Raw genomic sequence first — 20,208 nt, 5'->3', positions numbered from 1 at the left:
CAGCAACTATTCATAGACGACTAGAGGAAAAAAAAAAGACAAAAATCGAGATTTCTCTCTCATTTCCTCGACAGTATAATGACGCAACAACAGCTGGCAATGTATCAATTTCCCCCCTCCGGTATATTAATACACGTAATATTGACTGTCTCTTTCATACTTGTAATTGTCAATCGCACGCAGTGGCGCGGTCGCACGCACCCACCCAGCGAATAACCGAGAGTGAAGCGATTACATATCATTATTCCGCGTGGCTGATCTGCAGCCTGCAAGCAACCCCCGGCGACGCACGTCGACTGCATTATCATGTACTCACTGGCTAGTTCTACATATACACACATGGGGTAGACAATATTAAACGGTGAATGGCGACGGAGACCAGCGCCATTTGTATGTCCAGCGAGTGTCCTCCCGCAATTATTCGACGCCCACATGCATATGCGTAGTGTTTCGCTTGCACTCTCTGAATTCACTAATTAAATCACTCCCTTTTTCTCCCACTACGTTTATTGGGGTCCATCTGAACCGCCAATAGATCCCAATTGTCGATTGTTTCGTTTCGTTTGCATGTTTTAACACAGATATTTGAATCGCTCGATTACGTAAAAATGAGGGAATAATTGGGGTGGATCGCTTGCGTTTCATATAATGAATTAATTCAATTTAATATTTAAATTTACGGATTTATTCTCTCATGCGGACAATGTGGAAATTTCCGGGGATTCGATTTTTTCAATATTATTCATGGCCTACGCTGTTAAAAAACAATGAAATTTTGTGGGCAGTTGACTACTAATTTTGAGGACAGTGACACTCAATGCGATTTAGGGAAAAAATCATGAAATTTCAGGTTTCACTGAAAATTCAGTAAATTTTCAGGATTTTAGGCAGCAGAAAGAGTAGAATTCCCTAACCCTAGAGTGGTCACCATGCGAGGGAATTGCCGCAACACGTCGTTTTATTCACCTTGCCATCGACTGGTTGTCCGGAAAAATTTGAGAAAAATTGAATTCGTCAATTGAAGTATCTGGAAAATTCTAGTACTTTTTTTTCAATATTGTATCCTTAATTCTGGGAGAAAAAAAATTATTTCCAACAGGTGAACAATTTTTTCCCGTGTTAAATGAAATTGCCTGTTGCGCGACGTTGCTGGGAACTCGCTAAATGCGCCCGGGAAGTGTACAGTGGATTCGGCAACGCCGGAGCCTAAATAACACGGCGGCACTCTCCCGCGAAGGTGACTAAAGTCGCATTTTCCCGTCAGGTGACCAGACTAGGGTTAATTTATTCGAATTCCCAATTTAATATGAATATTCAGTGTCAAATTACATTGATTTTTCAGTGGAGTCTGAAATTTCATGATTTTTGACCAAAATTCTTAACAGTGTAGATTCAAGTGTTAGTAATTCATTAGTAATCGTTCGTATTTGACGTTGACTTGGTCATCCCATCATGAAACATTTAAAATGTGTCTTATGTTAGTTAATTGTTGAAGAATTGTCTGGAACTTTCTGGTGAAGAACACCAGAAAGTTGCAGACAATTCAGCAAAACAATGCGCATTCTGCATTGTCAGTTCCAGACAATTCAGTGAATCCTCACTTTTACAATTTTTTAAAAATTCCAGTCACAGTTGCAGATAAATTTTCAGTACTGCGAACTTGAATTCAAGTTAACATCAAATTGTTTACGGGATTTCGCATTCATTTTCGTGATTCTGATTCAAATGAAAGCTTGAATTCTCGCACTCATTGAAAATTGAACATTACATTATATTGAATTTTCAATCATTTTGAATTCTAGTCATTAACTGTTTTGTTATTGACGAAAAATTCATAATTTTCAGGTGAATTGGTCGTTCGGAAAATTTTCAAAATTTTTCATTTGAAATTTCGAGGATAATTGCTTAACACTGTACACTCATGAGTTTTGAGTGGGATTGAGATGGAAATTTCACAACTGGATTGAATTTCCGGGGAATATGAATATTTAGAAACAAAATGATATGAATTTTCAATTTTTCCCTCAATTTTCTTGATTTTTCTGAATTTTCACAGAAAAATAGAACTGAAAAATCAAATATTATATTTATTTCCAGATCATTTGAAGAGAAAATCAATGGAATATCTGATTTTTCAATGACAAGATTTCCTGAAATTTCAGTGGAACTTGAACACAATAAAAATTTCCGAAATTTGACACATCAAATTCAGACGAATGTTTTTAACAGTGTGTTCAACAGTAAATTTTGAGTGTGTTTACCCTCGATTGCGATGTTCCCACAGTAAAAAGTAATTTTACACCTTTTCCTTGTATCACCAAATTTCATTGATCAAAATCAGATGATATTAGGGTCACTCCGCTTAGTCCCCAGCATCACCAATAATTGGCGATAAATTCCTGAAAGCCAGTGACATGTCCCGGAAAGTCAAGACGTTTTTTTTTCTCAGTGAATAATTTAATTTTCAACCCCATCCACTGTTGACCCCCCATTCACCCTGATAGAGAGGCGGAAAATTTGTCTAAAGACACAGTGAGTTACACCGAGAGACTGAAGGGGGATGGGAATGGTACAGTGTGGCAGATTCGGTGAGCAACAATGTAGTATCCTGCATACCGTTGGCCGGAGGCTAGAGTCACCACTATTAGATTGAGGTTCGGGTGGTTGGGCTCACCCGCCGTCGCATCGGTTTACAATATCGTAAATCGCTCGCTAACCAGTTGGCCCGCGGTATGCTAGGAATTCGACTGGTTCCACTGGGCTCTTCCCTTGTGTTATGTCCTATCCAATTCTATCCCAACCAACCCCCTCTCTCTCTCTCTCGTTGGGTACCCAACGAGTCTCTGCGAATGTTCATCGAGGAAATGGGAGAGAATCCTCTCGCGGGGTGTATATCCAGCCACTGTACATGTATACAAATGATCCAATGGAGAGTACTTCGAGGGCATCGTTTGCGGGCCTTGCGTTTTCGTTGTTGTGGTGAGCTTTCAGTCATTCCGGGTAAATACACCTTCGAGGATAGTCGATGTGGTTTTTATTGAGTCATTGGGTCGCTGAATAATTACAGCTTCATAGTTGAATTTATTATTAAATTGGTTGTTTTGTTTCAATTTACATTTGGATTAGTGAAGAGGTCATTTCGTGGAATATCTGTGAATAAATTTTTGTAAATGCCATGGGCTAGTAAAGTATTCTTGATATTTTTCAGTAGGTTTACTAGTTTCCACGGAATTCGACTAAGAGTCTATTCAATATTTTAGAATTTGTGCCTCCGTTGCGAGCCTTGCGTTTTTGTTGTTGTGGGGTGCTTTCAGTCATTCCGTGTAAATACATCTTCGAGGATAGTCGATGGGGTTTTTATTGAGCTATTGGGTTGCTGAATAATTACAGCTTCATAGTTTCATTTATTACTAAATCAATTGATATTGGCAATTTAAATTTTGGGTTATTGAGGAGGTTATTCGGTGCAATATCTGGCAAAGGAACGGGTTTAGAAAAATGTCAGACAAGTTTTTTATACAAGATTTCGCGGACTACAAGAAGTATTTCTGATATTTTTTGCTAGTTCCACTAGTTTTCGAGGAGTTCGGATAGGAGTCTATTTAATAGTTCAGAATTCATGTTATATCCGATGTGACATTTGATTTCATATTCGATGCGATTTTTATTGAGCCATTGTGTTGTGGAATAATTACAGCTTTATAGTTGAATTTATTATTAAACTGGTCGATTTTTTGCATTTACATTGCCTCTGTGAAGATGTCATTTCATAAAATATATGGGAAGAGGTTTTGAAAAATGTCGGATAAGATTTTTTTAGAAAAATTCAGGACTGCAAAAAAGTATTCTTGATATTTTTTGCTCAATCTGCTAAATTTCGAGAAATTCGCAAAAAAGTTTTTTTGTGGTCAGCTTTCAGTCGCCCCTCGTAACTGCAGACCTTCATCAGTGGATGGATTTAGAAGAAAAAGTCAGATGTTTGCAGTAGTAAATTTTACGGGCTAAAAAAAATGTCACCTGGCATTTTTCTCTAAAGAGCAATGTCAACAATATTTCCCGACTAATCTCATTTCCCCGAACTTCCCAGAACATGCCGCTCTTCATCAATTTCATGTGGCAATATTTCACCATTATCCGTGATAAATGCACTCTAAATATTCAACCCCCTTTGTGTATTTTCTGTTGATCAATTCAAGCGTTCAAATACGCTTGTAAACCAGTATTCCATCAAAATAACAAACGAGCAATATAAAAAAGCGATAAAAATCCGGCTTTATATCGGCAATAGGGGTTTGAAATCAAACTGCGCTGGGTTCGGGGGCTTCGTTTGTATTACGAAATCGTATAACCAAAAAAGTCGAAAGACTCATCGACATCAAAAACGTCAATAAATAAACAAACGAGCTTTTCATATTCGAATATTCGAAATTGCCCAGTTATACGTCATTTTATTCTTTCACTCCGGTGTTTGTTCGATGGAAATAAAATGAACGGTCCATTAAAAATAAAAATTGAGAGTATAAATAAAAATAGTCGGTTGGGTGGGATGAGAAGTAAGCTGTACAGCCCTCGGGGAAAATTCCCTCCACTCACCATAATTACAGGCTTCGTTTTCGAACAATTTATATTAAAATGAAAAGCAATCTGCATTTGCAAATTGAATGCCCCCTTTCTCCGGTGGCTCTCGTTTGGAATGGCGATGAGGGTGGTAGGCAGGGGGTTTGGCTACTGGGGTAGGTGGAGAGTGAATTGTCGTTGGGGTAAAATGAGAGGGAGGGTGGAAAATCGAGGCGGAGGGAAAACCGTGGGCGTTAATTGTCCGCTACTAATCCTTTGCCCCATTCTCTGTGGATACATATCTATACAATTCCAATGGTTATTTTTGTTGGCCAAATGATGCTGTAACGCTCACTGTGTATTTCCCTTTATTCTCAATTTCAACTTTTATTCATTATTGAAATTAAACTTGTTTTTGCTTCCAGTGAGTGAATTTATTTGTTCACATTTTATGCGGGGTTGGGGAATTATTAATGGAGGAAAATGGTAGAGTGAATTTTTATTATTCATATCGTTGGCGTGGAGTAAAAATGACGTAACTGCCGATATCGGACTTGCAAAAAAAAATGAAAATGGCGCATCGTCGAAATGTCTGTAAAAATTTTTTTCAGGTAATGAGAAGTTGAAATGTGAAAAAGGCGTAACTACTACTCACTTCATTGTTATTGCAATTCACACTCACGTCCCTTGCATCAGACATGGGTATAATCATGATTTTTAATTGTAGTTAAACTTTGAATAAGTTAATTGTTAATTTTGCTCACCCATTTTTTGATTATTAAATTACCCATCATTAATCCTTAAGTGGTCGCAGCTCTCCCCCGAACGTACACTGATACACTAATAGAACGGTTTAGTCGAGCCAAACGAGACTTTTTAACTATTACCACGATTCGTTAACTATTAACGAATCGCGGTAACAGTTAAGAAGCCTCGTTTGGTGCAACTGAATCGTTCCACCTTTTCTATCAGTGTAGAAAGGATTAGTTATTATTAACGAATGCATTTCGTCGGGGGCTAGGGTTTATGCGGTCTCACTAAATGTTCATTCGTTAATAGTTAACAAATGCATATTTGAGGAGCCTTGTTTGACTCAACTTTCACCTTTCAAGTAAACCATTCGTTAACTATTAACGAATATTCATTTGGTCATATTCAACTCTACCATTCGTTAATAGTTAACGAATCTCGTTTGGAATAAATGAATTATTCTTTTGGATTATGTGTAGGAATACTCAATAAAAACACATTAGTTTTATTCTTCAAAGTAAAACTCTTTAATGATCGCACGCAGAAGGTATATCTTTCTCCAACGAAGTCTCTAGGACGACTAACTAAAAGTCATGAGAGTTTTCACTCTCTGGACCCATTTGACAAAAGGCCCTTGTTTCAATTTTCTTCAGCCTCTCCTTTGTGACTCACCATGAGGACTGTTTTTCTTCACGTCTCTATTTTCTAAGAAAAGCCATAAATGTCACCCTGAGTGCTTGGGTGGAAAAGAGAAAATGTTTAACTAAACTAAGAAATTAATTTTTGTATTCAGGCATGAATTCCAACATATTCTATCAGTGTAGTTGGTCGCACGGTAAGAGAATCCCCGCCCCGTGTATTTTATGATTTCGAAAAAAAAAAGTGAACAAAAAAATTTATTCCACGTTCACAAGTAATTTTGACCTTTGAATAAATAGGAAATAGGTATGGAAGGGAAATAGTTGTCAGATAATCCAAGAGCTCGATTTGAAAAAGTGCAAAATTATGAAATTTTGAGGTTAAACATGGGGATTTTCAGCGAGTCGAGTTTTCAGAAGATGTTAACAATTCATTGGTGTAAGTCTGGATTGATAAAAAGATGCTGACGTGTCCCGTATATTTGAAAGTAGAAATACAATTTTTTATAGATTTTTCATTTACGAAGTTTTTGTGTGAAAAGAAAAAACGAAAAAACGGNGAACAAAAAAATTTATTCCACGTTCACAGGTAATTTTGACCTTTGAATAAATAGGAAATAGGTATGGAAGGGAAATAGTTGTCAGATAATCCAAGAGCTCGATTTGAAAAAGTGCAAAATTATGAAATTTTGAGGTTAAACATGGGGATTTTCAGCGAGTCGAGTTTTCAGAAGATGTTAACAATTCATTGGTGTAAGTCTGGATTGATAAAAAGATGCTGACGTGTCCCGTATATTTGAAAGTAGAAATACAATTTTTTATAGATTTTTCATTTACGAAGTTTTTGTGTGAAAAGAAAAAACGAAAAAACGGCGGGGATTCTCTCATTATGCGACCACTTAAGGGTTGAGCAACGCTGAAACCCCAAGTTGCGACATATTTGACGCAAGGCATTAGTTTTGTGATATTATGTCGATATTTCTCTCAATAACGCGTGCCAAATTCATCAAAGTTACCAGATTTTTTAGAAAAATTTGCATCAATAGGTCTTATGCACTGGACTTACGGTCTTCCAGTATTAATTATTTCAATACGTCATTCATATTCCTTTTTATTTATAATTTTGACATATAGAAATGTTCTGGAGGAGATGGACACGTCAATTCAGAACGAAAAAGAAAACTTACGCCTTTTTAACCCTACAACAACGATATTGAAAGTCTTTTTATTAATTTTATTCTCATCGAAGTGATAAATCTCAACCTCCGGTGAACATCTGCAGGGACTTCCCTCAGTGCTCCCATAAAATCCTGATAAAAATGACTTTGTCAAAAAAAAAAAACTGCAGAAGATGGGAATGGCAAAAAAAGAGGATGAAGAAATGATAAAGCGGAAGCTGGCGCATAAACTTTTCGCTTTGGAACTTGCTCCGTTGTCGTTTTCCCTCTTATTTCGCTGAAAATCACTCTTCGTGTAATGTATTTTTTAAGGCTACAGAGAGGGTGCATTGTTCGCACCTCCTCGGCCTTTCATTCCATTTACTACCGGGGGGGGGGGGGGGAAAAAAAAANGGAGTAAATAAAAATGATGCTCAGGGTTGTATATAATGTAGCAGATAAAGTTGTGAAGTTTGTTGTTGGATAGGATAATCGGGGATTGTGTAAAGGTTAGGAACTTGCAAGAAGTTTCATTAATCATGAATTACGCTGCTTATTTTCATCGATTGAAATTCCGTCGGAAAAGGTTGGAATAGAATATTTTCTATTGAAGGGATGTGAGTGATTAAGAAAGTAAACATAAACATAAAGAAAGTAAACATAAATTTATTACCCTTTTAAATAATCCATTTTTAGAATAGGAAATACATTGTTTATTCCTAATTCATAAAAATGTAGTCCTTTGCAACAATAGCAACGTCTCAATTATTCACCTATTTAAGGAATCGTATTTTAAACTATTTTTTATCAGTTAAAAATGAAAAATTACTTCCGAGACTTCTAACAATAAATTCACCGCAAAACCTCCACCTGCAAATGCGCATCTAACGATCATCTATAAATGTCAAAATAATCTCAACTAAACGAAATACTAGAAATACCTGTATATCCTTAATTGCTGAAATTCAACAGAAACGGTATTTCAAATTCTCCTGAATTTTTTTCCCTCACAATGTGAATTGTTAATTGAATTGCATTACTCTCATTGCATTGAGCAACCATTTTCCTCGAAGTGCAAAGTAACAAGCGCAGTTCACTCATTACCCATTACCAACTCAAACAGGACACGAGTACCCGTTGAAGAGTCAACTATACTCACAAAAATAAACAGCGAAAAAAAAATTGTTGACTTATACATGGGGCTCAACGAAGCGTCTCAAAAGTGGGCAACACTCGGTGGCTCGCAACACGAGTAACCGTAATCGGACGAAACGAGTGAGGGGGCTTCGTGCATTCTTACATAATTCCGCGCTGCAAAAAAATAGAACTACAAATGAAAGGAAGGGGGGGGGGGACCAGAAGGAAAAATGTCAGAACAAGAGAGGGGGGGAGGGAACGGGTTGCAAAAATTCCAGCAATGACTGGAGGGTTGCACTTTTCCCATTTTTTTTCGCTTTTATTTATGACTGTATGCACAATAGTGACGGGTAAGTTGTCTTCACGCTTTCCGAAGATTCCTGGGAGCGTGACGTGTGCGCAAGTTTACTCACTTGCTAACGAAAACGATCATCGGAGAGGTTGACTACCTGGATAGACGCAACCCACGGATTTTACCCGACGATTTCACTCGCTATTCCTTATGCTGGATAACGTGAAAGTCCCAGGATGTCCGTTGAACAATAAAGTAAAATAATCCTTTGATCCTCGGAACGCTTTTTTCCCCTCTGCGCTTGAATTATTGCGACTTTTATGCCCGCTATAAACATTGATTTCTCCATTTTCACGCGTTTCAGACAAAAGTTCTGTATTTTTGCGTTTACATTGTCCTTTGGCCTGTGAATTTTCGTTAGAATACTGAATAGTTGGGGCAATTTATTTATTTGTAAAATGCTGGAAACAAACTTTGCGAATTGCATGTTATTAGGTTACACCTGTGATTACTTCTTCATCACTTCTGTTTAATGTGAAGTTGTACGTATGGTCTGTGTGCTTTCTACACATTGCGGTAAAAAAATTGAGTTTGACACTCGGGGAAGTGTTCTTTGACCCTTGGGGGAGTCGCACTCGCCTGCGGCGAGCGCTGGACACTTCTCACGGGTCAAAAAATACTTTTTCGCACTCGTATCGAAATATGCTATTTTGACACTGTTGCTACATTCACCTCGTGCCGAAGTGTGCCTTTTCGTTTACTCGTAAACGAAAAGTCAACAAAAAGTGTTTCGTTTACGTGTACGTACACGGAGAAAAAAATATATTTTTGCCAAATATCTATTTACTTGAGAGAAGTATTTACTTTTTTAAAGTTGAATTTCTCTATCCGAGTCATTCCCAGACAAGCCTGATTAGGTTTCAATTATGATAATCATGTTGCTCTAGAGGAAGACTATGCTGTACCTGACCTTCGATGAACTCCTTCAATAATTATTCATTTTTCGTAAATTTCTTATTTTCTATAGGGGAAAGAATTTTGATTAATTTTTCCACTCCTTCAATAATTATTCATTTTTCGTAAATTTCTTATTTTCTATAGGGGAAAGAATTTTGATTAATTTTTCAATTTTGATAATTATTGAGGGAGCTCACTCAAGATCACAGCTAACATGATCATCTTCTAGAGCAATATCATTGTCACAATTGAAGCCTAATGAGAATTGACCGGGAATGAGTCGGCAGAAGAAATATGGAATTGACAAAATAAATACTTCTCTCAAGTAAATGGATATTTGGCAAAACTAATTTTTTTCCTCAGTGTATTTCGTTTACTCGTAAACGAAAAGTCAACAAAAAGTCTTTCGTTTAATTGGAGAAAGACCCAGTTCGACCACTCGCTGAACGTAACATCACTGTCAAAAAATATTGTTCGACACATGTGAAACGGAAATTTTCAATTCGTGTGATTGGCAGCAAACGTTACAATCGTGAAAATTCCATCTCACTCGTATCGAAATATACTATTATGTCGTTGGGCCCGAAAATCGCGATCTAACCGAGCGAAGCGAGGTTATAATCGCAGTTTATCGGGACTAGTGACATAAAATACTATTTTCTTTACTCGTAAACGAATTTGTATATTTCGATACGCGTGCGTAAAAGTATTTTTTGACCCGTGGGAGGTGTGTGATCCTCCCGAAAGTCAAAGAACACTTTTTCCACGAGTGTCGAACCCTATTTTTCATCCCAGTGTAGTGAAAATTTCACTTTACGCACAAGTGATGAAAAAGTCTTTTCGGTTACTTGTAAATCAAAGAAGGTACAGTGCGCCACTCATTGAGCGTAACATTGGTGACAAATAAAATAATACGCGGGATTCGCCTCGCGCTGCCAACTTCACACCCGTGAAACACCCACCCGTCGCACTTGTATCGAAATACACTATTTTGTAATCCTCTGAAGAGCCAATTGATATGATGAATCACCCCGCGATGATTCATTATGAATTCTATTAGATGTTGTAGTTCATACAGACTCGCACGAGCTGTTAATAAAAAGATGTTATTTATGATGATGTGAAAAATTGAGGTTCATGTATACGAAACGATCCTTATGCATTATAGGTACGTCCACGTCGCTGTCATCCTGACCTGCCCGAGAAATCCTCATGAAAGACTGGGAACTCAGTACTCAAAATAGCATCGGTATTGTTGACATTTTTTTTTATTTATTTTTTCTTCATCACTATTGATCACGCTCTAAATTTTAATTGGTGGTGGTTGACAATATTTTTCCGACCATGGACTTTAAATTTTGCGATGAATGAATCTAGGGAAATATTGCAATTATAGATCTAGGCAAAATATTTATTTGAATACTTAATTCACTGCTTTTTGTTTCGCTTTTGCATGCAATAATTTCTTTAGATATTTTATTGAATAATTCAAGATATTTTAGTCTCTTGGACTAATTTTTTTTGTTAATTTATTTTATAACATTTATCGTTGAACATCGGAGCGTTCAATCAAGTTTCGTTCGACTGTGAATCATTCATTATTTTGCAAAGATTTTATAAAATGACATTAGAAGAAGAATCATAATATAATTAAAAAGCGGTCATTTTTTTTTAAATAAGACTTTTATCAATAATTTATGAACAATCATCTTTTAGCCCTAAGAATATTTCTTTTTAACCGTAATTTTTTTTCTATATTACAAAAAATGTATTTCATAGAAAAAAAAATTTTCAAAGTTTACGCACTGTTGAAAATTTGGTTTTAATTGAAGTGATAGCTGCGTTTGACTTTTCAGTCTTGTAAATTTGGAATCGATTTAGAGTAAAATCGTTCATAGAATTATTTATTAATCTTCGAAACTCAACAAAATGTGACATTTCATGTCAGACGATTATGAATTTTTCAATAATAGTTGGACTTTAGGACTCATTCTGAAACTAATCATCAAGTTTGATTGAATTTTCAACAGATTGAAAATCTACAGCAATAATTGCCTCAATTTTCGCAATTTTCAGTGTCATGTGGACCTGAAAAATGATTTCATTCAAAATTCCAGAAATGAGTAGATTTATCAGTAACAATATATACGGAAATTTCACAACAATTAGTCGTTACTCAAAATTTAAAGATTTTTTACATGCACGGAGAGAAATATTCAATAAAAATTACGTATCTTTTCTGTAATTCCGGAGCGAAATGTGGTTGTAGGAAATTTTACGAAACTGTCACGGAATTTTCCCGGAGCGTTCCGTAATTTTTATCTGAATCTTTTGGGAAAAATTACGATACCGTCACTTAAATTTTCTGAAGTGAAGTGAAAGTTCCGTAATTTTTACTGAATATTTCTCTCCGTGTGAACATTTCGGAGTTCAAAATAGGAATGATTCTCACTCGATTGACGGGTTATTATCCTTGGATATTTCTAAGCTCATTCTCGCAATAGAAATAAATATTCAAATAAATATTTAGAAACTCCTTCTCTCACTAGCATGATAGACCTTAATTTAGTCCCTAAGTAATTCCCCCAGGATCTGGGTCCTAATAAGACCCTCAGCAAGAAACCCTCGCCCTATTCCGCAAATATCCATCTCGTGTCCCGAAACAATTCACGCTTGTGTATCATTTTCGTGGAATCCCACGGGACCCGAGTTTTTCAACCCAGAGATGCTCCTCTTTCCCGCCCCCTCCCCGTGTCAGCCATGAATCAAAGGTTTCGCAATTTTCCTAAATTGCGTAACGCGCGCTTTAATGGCGGGGTCGCTCGAAACCTAGCGGCGCGGAGGAGGAGGAGGAGGAGGGGGGAAGTGGGCTCGGGGAAACCATTAATTAAGCAAAATCATAAACCGCTCGTCGGTAGTGGAGCGAGACGATGATGAGGCGCACTTTGGCAAAAAAAAAATTAGGGAATAAGTGGAAAGGAGAGGGAAAAACAGAGGCTGTTACTTTCCCGGTCTGTCGATGGGATTAATATTGTTTTACTCTCTCCACTTGGACTATAGTACGGTGCTCAATACACCGATGAAATTCATTTCAGCAGAATTGAGTGAATAAAACTGCAATTGAAAACGATAACGGAGAATGAGCCTTTGATTAGCGCGTTCTATCTTTTTCTGTTTAGGGGGTAAAATGAGTATTTTCTAGGGATTATTTATACCAAACTGGGATTTATTTTGAAAAATGATTATATATCCATACATGAGTTATAGATAAATGGGGCTATTTGAATCGTTCGTGGAGATGCTTTTATTCAAACTTGTATTTGACTTTTATCTGATTTGTCATTCACATTGAGCGAATTGTTTTTTGAGTATGAAGACTTTATTTATAAAGATTTTATTAATGGGATGGCGAAGAGACGGAATTTGTCAATATGTAATAATCCTCTATTTGCATTGAATAAAAGGCTCATTTGATTTCGATCCACAGAGAAAAAATCAACTGAAAAATTACTGAACACTGAGAGAAAAACAGCAGAGTTCTCAAACAAGTCCTGGTTTTGCCACGAAAATTGTTTGTTAAAAATGATCAAAAATGGATTTTTTTGTGCCAAACATGCGAAGCGTACGCCGAGATTGAAAACTTTTATTGCAAAAATAGATTTAGTATTTTCGAAAAAATTTTATTCTCTGTGCAAGCAAGAAATGTAATTTCTGGAACTACTTCTTCGTTATTCGATGCTCCCATACGTATTTTGCTCCCGGCAAATTCACGTTTTATATGAAACGAGGGAAAGTAGTTTGTCATTTCGGCTATGCAAATATCACAGACAAAAAACGAATTCTTAAATAAAATAATAATAATGATATAATAGCAATCTGGTAACTTTAGGGGCAAAATATTTCTCGATAAACGTCCCTCTATAAAAGATATTTTTATCCTGAAAAGGCACTGTCTTGTACGAATGATCCACCCCTTGAGCCAAATATTTCGTTGTTGAGAGCAGAGCACTCATTCATGTTTGAGATTTTCAAATTCGAACTAAACAATCATTTCTTTTGGTAATTTTAAAATATCGATTTTGTTGTCTCAAACAAGACTTGTTAGAGCACTTATTAGTTTTTCTCTCAATGTACATTCTAGGAAATTGGAAAGCGGAAATGTATTTCAGTAATTTTTTACTGGAAATCAACGAAAAAATATCCGGCTAAGGAAAAATTTTTTCATTAGTAATATGATTTTTTGGAACCGAACTGTACATTTTTCTAGTCATTGAGGAAAAGAAGAACAAATTTTAAAATAATGTTGAAAAATTAATTTAATTTATAACGAATTTTCCTCGGAATTAATTTATTTTTTCCTTCTGTCGAGGGTTTGAAAAGAATGAATTATTAATTTCGTAAAATTAAAATCTCATAAAAACAAACATGCGAATTGAGTCATTTCCAACAAAAATATTGCTGAAGTATTGTTTAAGAAAATACTTGGGACAAATAGTGATCCGTCCCCATCGTTCATCTGATAATTAAAAAAAAGGTGTTTTCCAAACCTCACTTATTAATAAACCCCACTGGCGCACGGTCCGCCGCACCAGTCACACGAACGACTTTCGATTTCCCTCAGCATTATTCGTCAACTCTTTTGCGTCGTTAATCCGATTGCCGATGATTCATGTATTTGAATATGAATTCGAAAATTTATTTGCACCACTGGAAGAATCGTTGGACCGTCACGCGCATTTACCCAAGTTTTTTTTTGGTTCTTTCGAATCATGCAAGATCGATTCGACATTATCCAAACATTTATACTGGTTTAATTAACAGAAATACATTTATTTAAACTTCAATTGGAATAATGCACACGAGGGTTTCAGGTACAGTAGCTAATTGAACATACGAACGCGGCGGGGGGAGGGGGAGGCTAATGCAAGCAACTATTTTTCCAATTATGACAGTAATAATATGGTGAAGTAAACCGCGTCCCTTACGCGCTCGTTATCTCCGGATAATTACAATTCAATATCTCAATCGTGCCCCACTATCTGGTGTGCGAGAGCCTGCGAGTTCCATGTGCCCTCCGGGTTCCCCTGTAATTCCTATGATAATCAGTGAGAAACAGATCGAGGGCGAAATCGTGAAAATAGCAAATTATCTTTATTGGGTTATAATTCAGAAAGTAATGCTATTTTTTTTTGTTTCATTTTCGAATCGAGTTATAATACTGTCAATTATCGGTGGTGGAGATTTTTATCGGATATAATTGGTCGGTAAACTGCAGCTAATGTTTATTCTTCGATTTAAATTGCAGTTTTTAGGAAGGGAGAGCCTACGTGGGACTGTTTCAATGATGACTAATTTGTTTTGCGAATATCACGGTAACTGCACTGGGAAAAATATTATTTTTGCAAAGTAACTGTTTTGGGAGAGAAAACATTAGCATTTTTAAAAACGTCATTCTACAGGCCAGTCTTTTTCAGGCGATTCAAGTCAATTTTCAGGTATCATCGTTATATTGCAGTATTAAGGACAATTGTGCTACGTATGATTTTGAATGAACTTCATACACAATTAGCAATATTCAAAACTGTTCCGAATTGAATTTCCCAGGAACTTCGTTCAATGTCATGTGTAACTGGAGAAGATTATTTGGTGAATTTCAACAACTAGTTGATGATATTCATCAACTAGTCAAGCAACACACACAATGTCACATTTTACATTAAAAAAAGGAATTTATATAGCGTTTCACATCTTTGTGACGTCATAGGAAATGATTGGATGGGGTTTGGATGAGGTAGGAGGAGAACCGGGATTATTCTTAATATGAATAACCAGAAAATTTTTACTGAAAAAATGGATAGTCCAGACCGGGACCTTCCGATTATGCATCGGGTGCTCTCCCAACTGAGCTATCCGGCTCCTAGCCATTTCTCCATTTCAAATTTCCGGTACTCGTTGCCTCACATGTGAAAGGTTCCGAGTTCAAATCCCGGCCGGGTAGAATGGTGCGATCTAACCATTTAAAGTCTTGATCATCATCGCAGTATACCCTAACCGGGTCGAAGCAATGTAAAATAACGATAAAAAAAAATAGTGGCATCGGAAAATTACCGAACGACGGGATATTATTGATATAATTCTGTTCTGATTGAACCAGGGGACGTCGAATTCCGCAATTCTATTGTTCGGAAGGGCGATGGGGGAAATAATCGGTTATAATACCCGAGAGCTTCAAAATCATTGGGTATTTTCCGATAACTTCGTTGCACACAAACGAATATGTCAAGTTTCGCAGGTTAAAAAAATCCCGAGCGCTTGCGCGAGGGATTTTTCTTACGAAACTTGACGTATTCGTTTGCATGCAGGGAAGTTTGAGGGAAATACTCCGATTCATTTCGAAGCTCAAGGGGTATTCGGCGGATTATTTCCCTCATCACCATTTCGATAAATAAAATTGTGGTATTCGGCGTTATCGTAGTAAATTCGACAATTTTTTGTTATTCTGCTTGGCAACGGGAAAATTACCGAACGACGGGATATTATTGATATAATTCTGTTCTGATTGGACCACGGGACATCGAATTCCGCAATTCTATTGTTCGGAAGGGTGATGGGGGAAATAATCGCAATAATCTACAATTCCTTGTTAAAGTAGATCCATCAAATAAATCGATGAATGTTTATTGAAAATTTAACAAATGATTGTCGAATGAAATTGAATAGTATATGGTTATTAGGCCGTGTTATTCCTCAGAAAAACGTTCCACCAATGAACGGAAGCGGAAATTTCCCGAGGTTGGAGTTACTACCCTTGTATCTTACAACTCCCGCGTTATTTACCAAATGATTCTATTGCTACAAAGCAAACTCTTCCGCAAGACGCCCCCTATTTGAATAAAGCGTTCTGAATATTTTATTCCCCCTCAAAGAAACTTTTCACGGGACGAAAATAATGTTTCCGACGTGCTAGGCAGTGTTGGAACAGTTACTCCATGATACAAACACCCACGCCGAAAAAAAAAGTCTGGTACTGAAATCCGCGGTAATGAAATTCTGAACCCTGGGTTCTTAAATTCGATCTAAGGGGAAAAAGTCAATGGAATTTCGAATTTCTTTGACAATTCAACCAAAGTCTCATTTTTTTAGCCGCAGGAAGACGGAAATTCCACAATTTACATTAATGTTCAATTGAAAATAAATATTCACTGCCAAATTACGTGAATTATTGAAGGAATTCCTTGAAAATTCAGTATCAAAGTGCATTGATTTATATAACATGGCCAACTGGATTTCAGTAAAAATGACTGAGAACTAGAACTTTTCTTCTGATTCTCGGAAAAATTTCACTGAAATCCAGTACGTTACCTCTGCATTACAGTACACTGTTTGAAATTTCTTTCAAGATATGATAGTAAATCTCGAAATAGTGACATTGAATCGGACTTAGGGAAAAAATGGTTACAAAGATTCAAAGAATTTCATGATTTTTCAATGAGAGTGAGATGGAAATTTCACAACTTGATTGAATTTTTATCGCAACATGGATATTCAGAAACAAAATTACATGAATTTTCAATTTTCTCCTGAATTTCCCTGGTTTTTCTGAATTTTCAAGAAATAATTGACCTGAAAAATCAAGTATTTTACTGCTTTTGAGATCATTCGAACAGAAAATCAATGGAATATTTGATCTTTCAATGACACGATTTCCTGTGGAAATTGAACACGATTAAAATTTCCGGGATTTGGCATGGAAAATCCAGACGAAAATTTTTAACAGTGTGCCACAAAAAACTGAGATGCAGAAACTGTTACTGAACCCCAGAAACTTTTCTTCCTCTGTACAAGTACTTTTGTCGTCATCCAAAGCGCGCCTGGTCAATCTGCGTTGATAATAATTCCCCCAGTTATGAATATTTTTTCTCCTCTTCGCCGATCTCAAGCAGGGGCCCGGGTGCGATCGCTCGAGCGAATAACGCCGCACATACGACTAATCATAATTTATTTGCAATTCCTGGAGTTCTCAATGCGTTCAACACACTGTCCTGGGATATATAGCCAGAGTCAAACGCCTCTGTGTGTCGCAATGTCCCTTAACGGCTGCTGGAGAACCGGTCGACCTCGATATCGCATGGGGCGGCTCTCGGTACACGAGACTGTACAAGTTTTATACGAGAGACTCGTCTCAAACCAGATATCTACCTTTTATACTTCACCGCAGTGCAGTTTTCAATTCGACAATTTGACTCGAAACGTTCAATGTGTTGCAATGGAGAAAATGTTATTTGGTCTGTAAGGAGATTGATTGAATCCATGAAATAATGGTGACATTATTTCTTGAATTTATAGGGTTATTTATTTGATAGAAATGAAAGCTAATGCGTGTTGTACACTGGTGAAAATTTCTGATTGGAGTTTTCGTGCTGAATTGTTGAGGAAATACTAAGTTGTTCTGTCATTTCATGAATGTACCAGTGATTTTTATGCGCAGAATTGAATATTTATCAACTTGATGAATGCACTTTCCGGTTTTAGTGATTTGCAATGAGAAATGATGAGAATTCGGTTCACTATATGAAACGATATTTCTCATGGAGCATTGAGTATTGATATTCAATCGTTGGTTACTACATTGGACGATTTTTCGATCAGCATAGACTACTCGCACGGAGAGAAATATTCAATAAAAATTCCGTATCTTTTCCGTAATTCCGGAGCGAAATTTGGTTGTAGGAGATTTTACGGAACTGTCACGGAATTTTTCCGAAGCGTTCCGTAATTTTTATCTGAATCTCTTGTGAAAAATTACGATACCGTCACTTAAATTTTCTGAGTCGATTCCATAAATCGGTGAGTGAAGTGAGAGTTCCGTAATTTTTACTGAATATTTCTCTCCGTGCGTAGTCTCAAGACTTGGCATTCAAGTCAAGGACTTCAGTTTCCCTAAAAAATCAATCATGAATATTCTAATACTTCTGGAATATTCAGTTCGATTCAGTTGGAATTTCTTGTAAAAACACTCGAAATTTAACGGCATTGGTAAAAATTTTTTGACTGAAATTTCCAGTACCTTGAAAAATAAATTTATCAACTGACAGTTTTACTGAAATCTCAAGAATTTTTGACATTGAAGAAATGGAAAATTGATGGAAAATGTAAATTTCAGTCCAATCATGCCATCAAAATTAACTCTGGAATAATCAAAATAAAACAGATCTGGCGGTGTCACGTGACCTCAAATACTCAAATTCGTCGAAATTAAAGTTGAGGAAATCATCAGTAAAATTTACAATTCCATTATTTTTTTCCCCTTAAGGATGTTCGACACCCTTTTAGCCAAAATTGACGTTGTTTTCATTTTTCTGGCAAATTATCGATGGGAGTGACGTGAAAAAATATAACGATTTTGTGGTTTGTCATTCTTTAATGGCTCACGAAGTTGCATAGTGGTGCGATAATTTTCATGCGTTTTTTCTACAGTTTTGTGATTCTTTTTAAAAGTTTAGAGAAAACGCAGGAAAATGTTCGCACCACCTTAAAATTTCGTCAGTCATTAAATAATGACAAAACGCAAAAACGTTATATTTTTTCACGTCAATTCCATCATAAGTTTGCCAGAAAAATTAAAAAAACGTGAATTTTGGCAGAAAGGGTGTAGAACATCCTTAAACCAAATCAAACGTCGCTCCCTTGAATTTTTCTTTTCCCCTTAAATTCTGTCAAGTTGTTACAACATATAATTTCAATAAATTTCTCCCTCCAATTTAATTCACTAAACCAACAGGAATTAATTCAGCCCTTGAATTTCAAATAATCGTTGATTATTGTTTTCGGGTAATATCGTCCCCCGAGTCGTCCATTATGAACATTGAACGACGCAAAAGCAGTGGTTACCGTGCGAACACACTGTAACGTAACTTAACCACCTTCTCCCGAGTCATGTCACTCCAGCGGATCTCGCGGCTCCCTCTCGAACCATGTCGCGTCGCCTTCTCCGGTAGTAAAAAAGAAATATGAATAAGAAAAATCTGAGGAACATTTATCAATAGAAGGGAAAACAATGAATAGACTACTCTGGAATAATGGAAATAAAACAGATCTGGCGGTGTCATGTGACCTCAAATTCGTCGAAATTAGAGTTGAGGAAATCATCAGTGAAATTTGAAATTCCTTTTTTTTCTCCCCTTAAACCGAATCAAACATCGCTCCCTTGAATTTTTCTTTTCCCCTTAAATTCTGTCAAGTTGTTACAATATAAAATTTCAATAAATTTCTCCCTCCAATTTAATTCACTACACCAACAGGAATTAATTCAGCCCTTGAATTTCAAATAATCGTTGATTATTGTTTTCGGGTAATATCGTCCCCCGAGTCGTCCATTATGAACGCTGAACGACGCAAAAGCAGCGGTTACCGTGCGAACACACTGTAACATAACTTAACCACCCTCTCCCGAGTCATCTCACTCCAGCGCATCTCCAGGCTCCCTCCCGAACCATATCGAGTCGACTTCTCCCCTCATTCCCAACGCATCTCATACCGTAACCGTGGAAAACCGAGGGAGATGGAGACCCATCTCGTGAAACTGCTTCAGCCCCATCCTCGAATAGTCGCATTCGGGTGAAATTGGTGGAGAATAGGTGGACTCTGGAGTCTGCCAGTGCAAAAGAGCGGAGGAGGAAAATGAATGGATGAACCGGCGCGGCCCGGGTGTGGGGGGGGG

General features: G+C 36.8%; 1 protein-coding gene across 3 annotated transcripts in view; it reads left to right on the top strand.

Annotated features, from left to right (window-relative positions):
- Positions 1–20,208, top strand: part of LOC107039421 (protein scalloped) — a 239,001-nt gene that overhangs the window by 92,119 nt on the left and 126,674 nt on the right. For 2 of the 3 annotated variants that reach the window (XR_001460958.2, XM_015259021.2), the window contains exon 2: positions 10,657–10,737. The exons of the other annotated variant lie outside the window; for it this stretch is intronic. Coding sequence is in view for 1 of the 2 variants with exons in the window: in XM_015259021.2 (XP_015114507.1) it covers positions 10,701–10,737 (37 nt within the window). In the remaining variant the exon portion in view is untranslated. The remainder of the gene's footprint in view (positions 1–10,656; positions 10,738–20,208) is intronic. 3 annotated transcript variants of the gene reach the window in all.

Source organism: Diachasma alloeum, unplaced genomic scaffold (genome assembly GCF_001412515.2).
Source record: "Diachasma alloeum isolate Michigan unplaced genomic scaffold, Dall2.0 Dall_scaffold_00299, whole genome shotgun sequence".
Classification (NCBI taxonomy): Eukaryota; Metazoa; Arthropoda; class Insecta; order Hymenoptera; family Braconidae; genus Diachasma; species Diachasma alloeum.
This window is presented reverse-complemented; position numbering and strand designations above follow the sequence as displayed.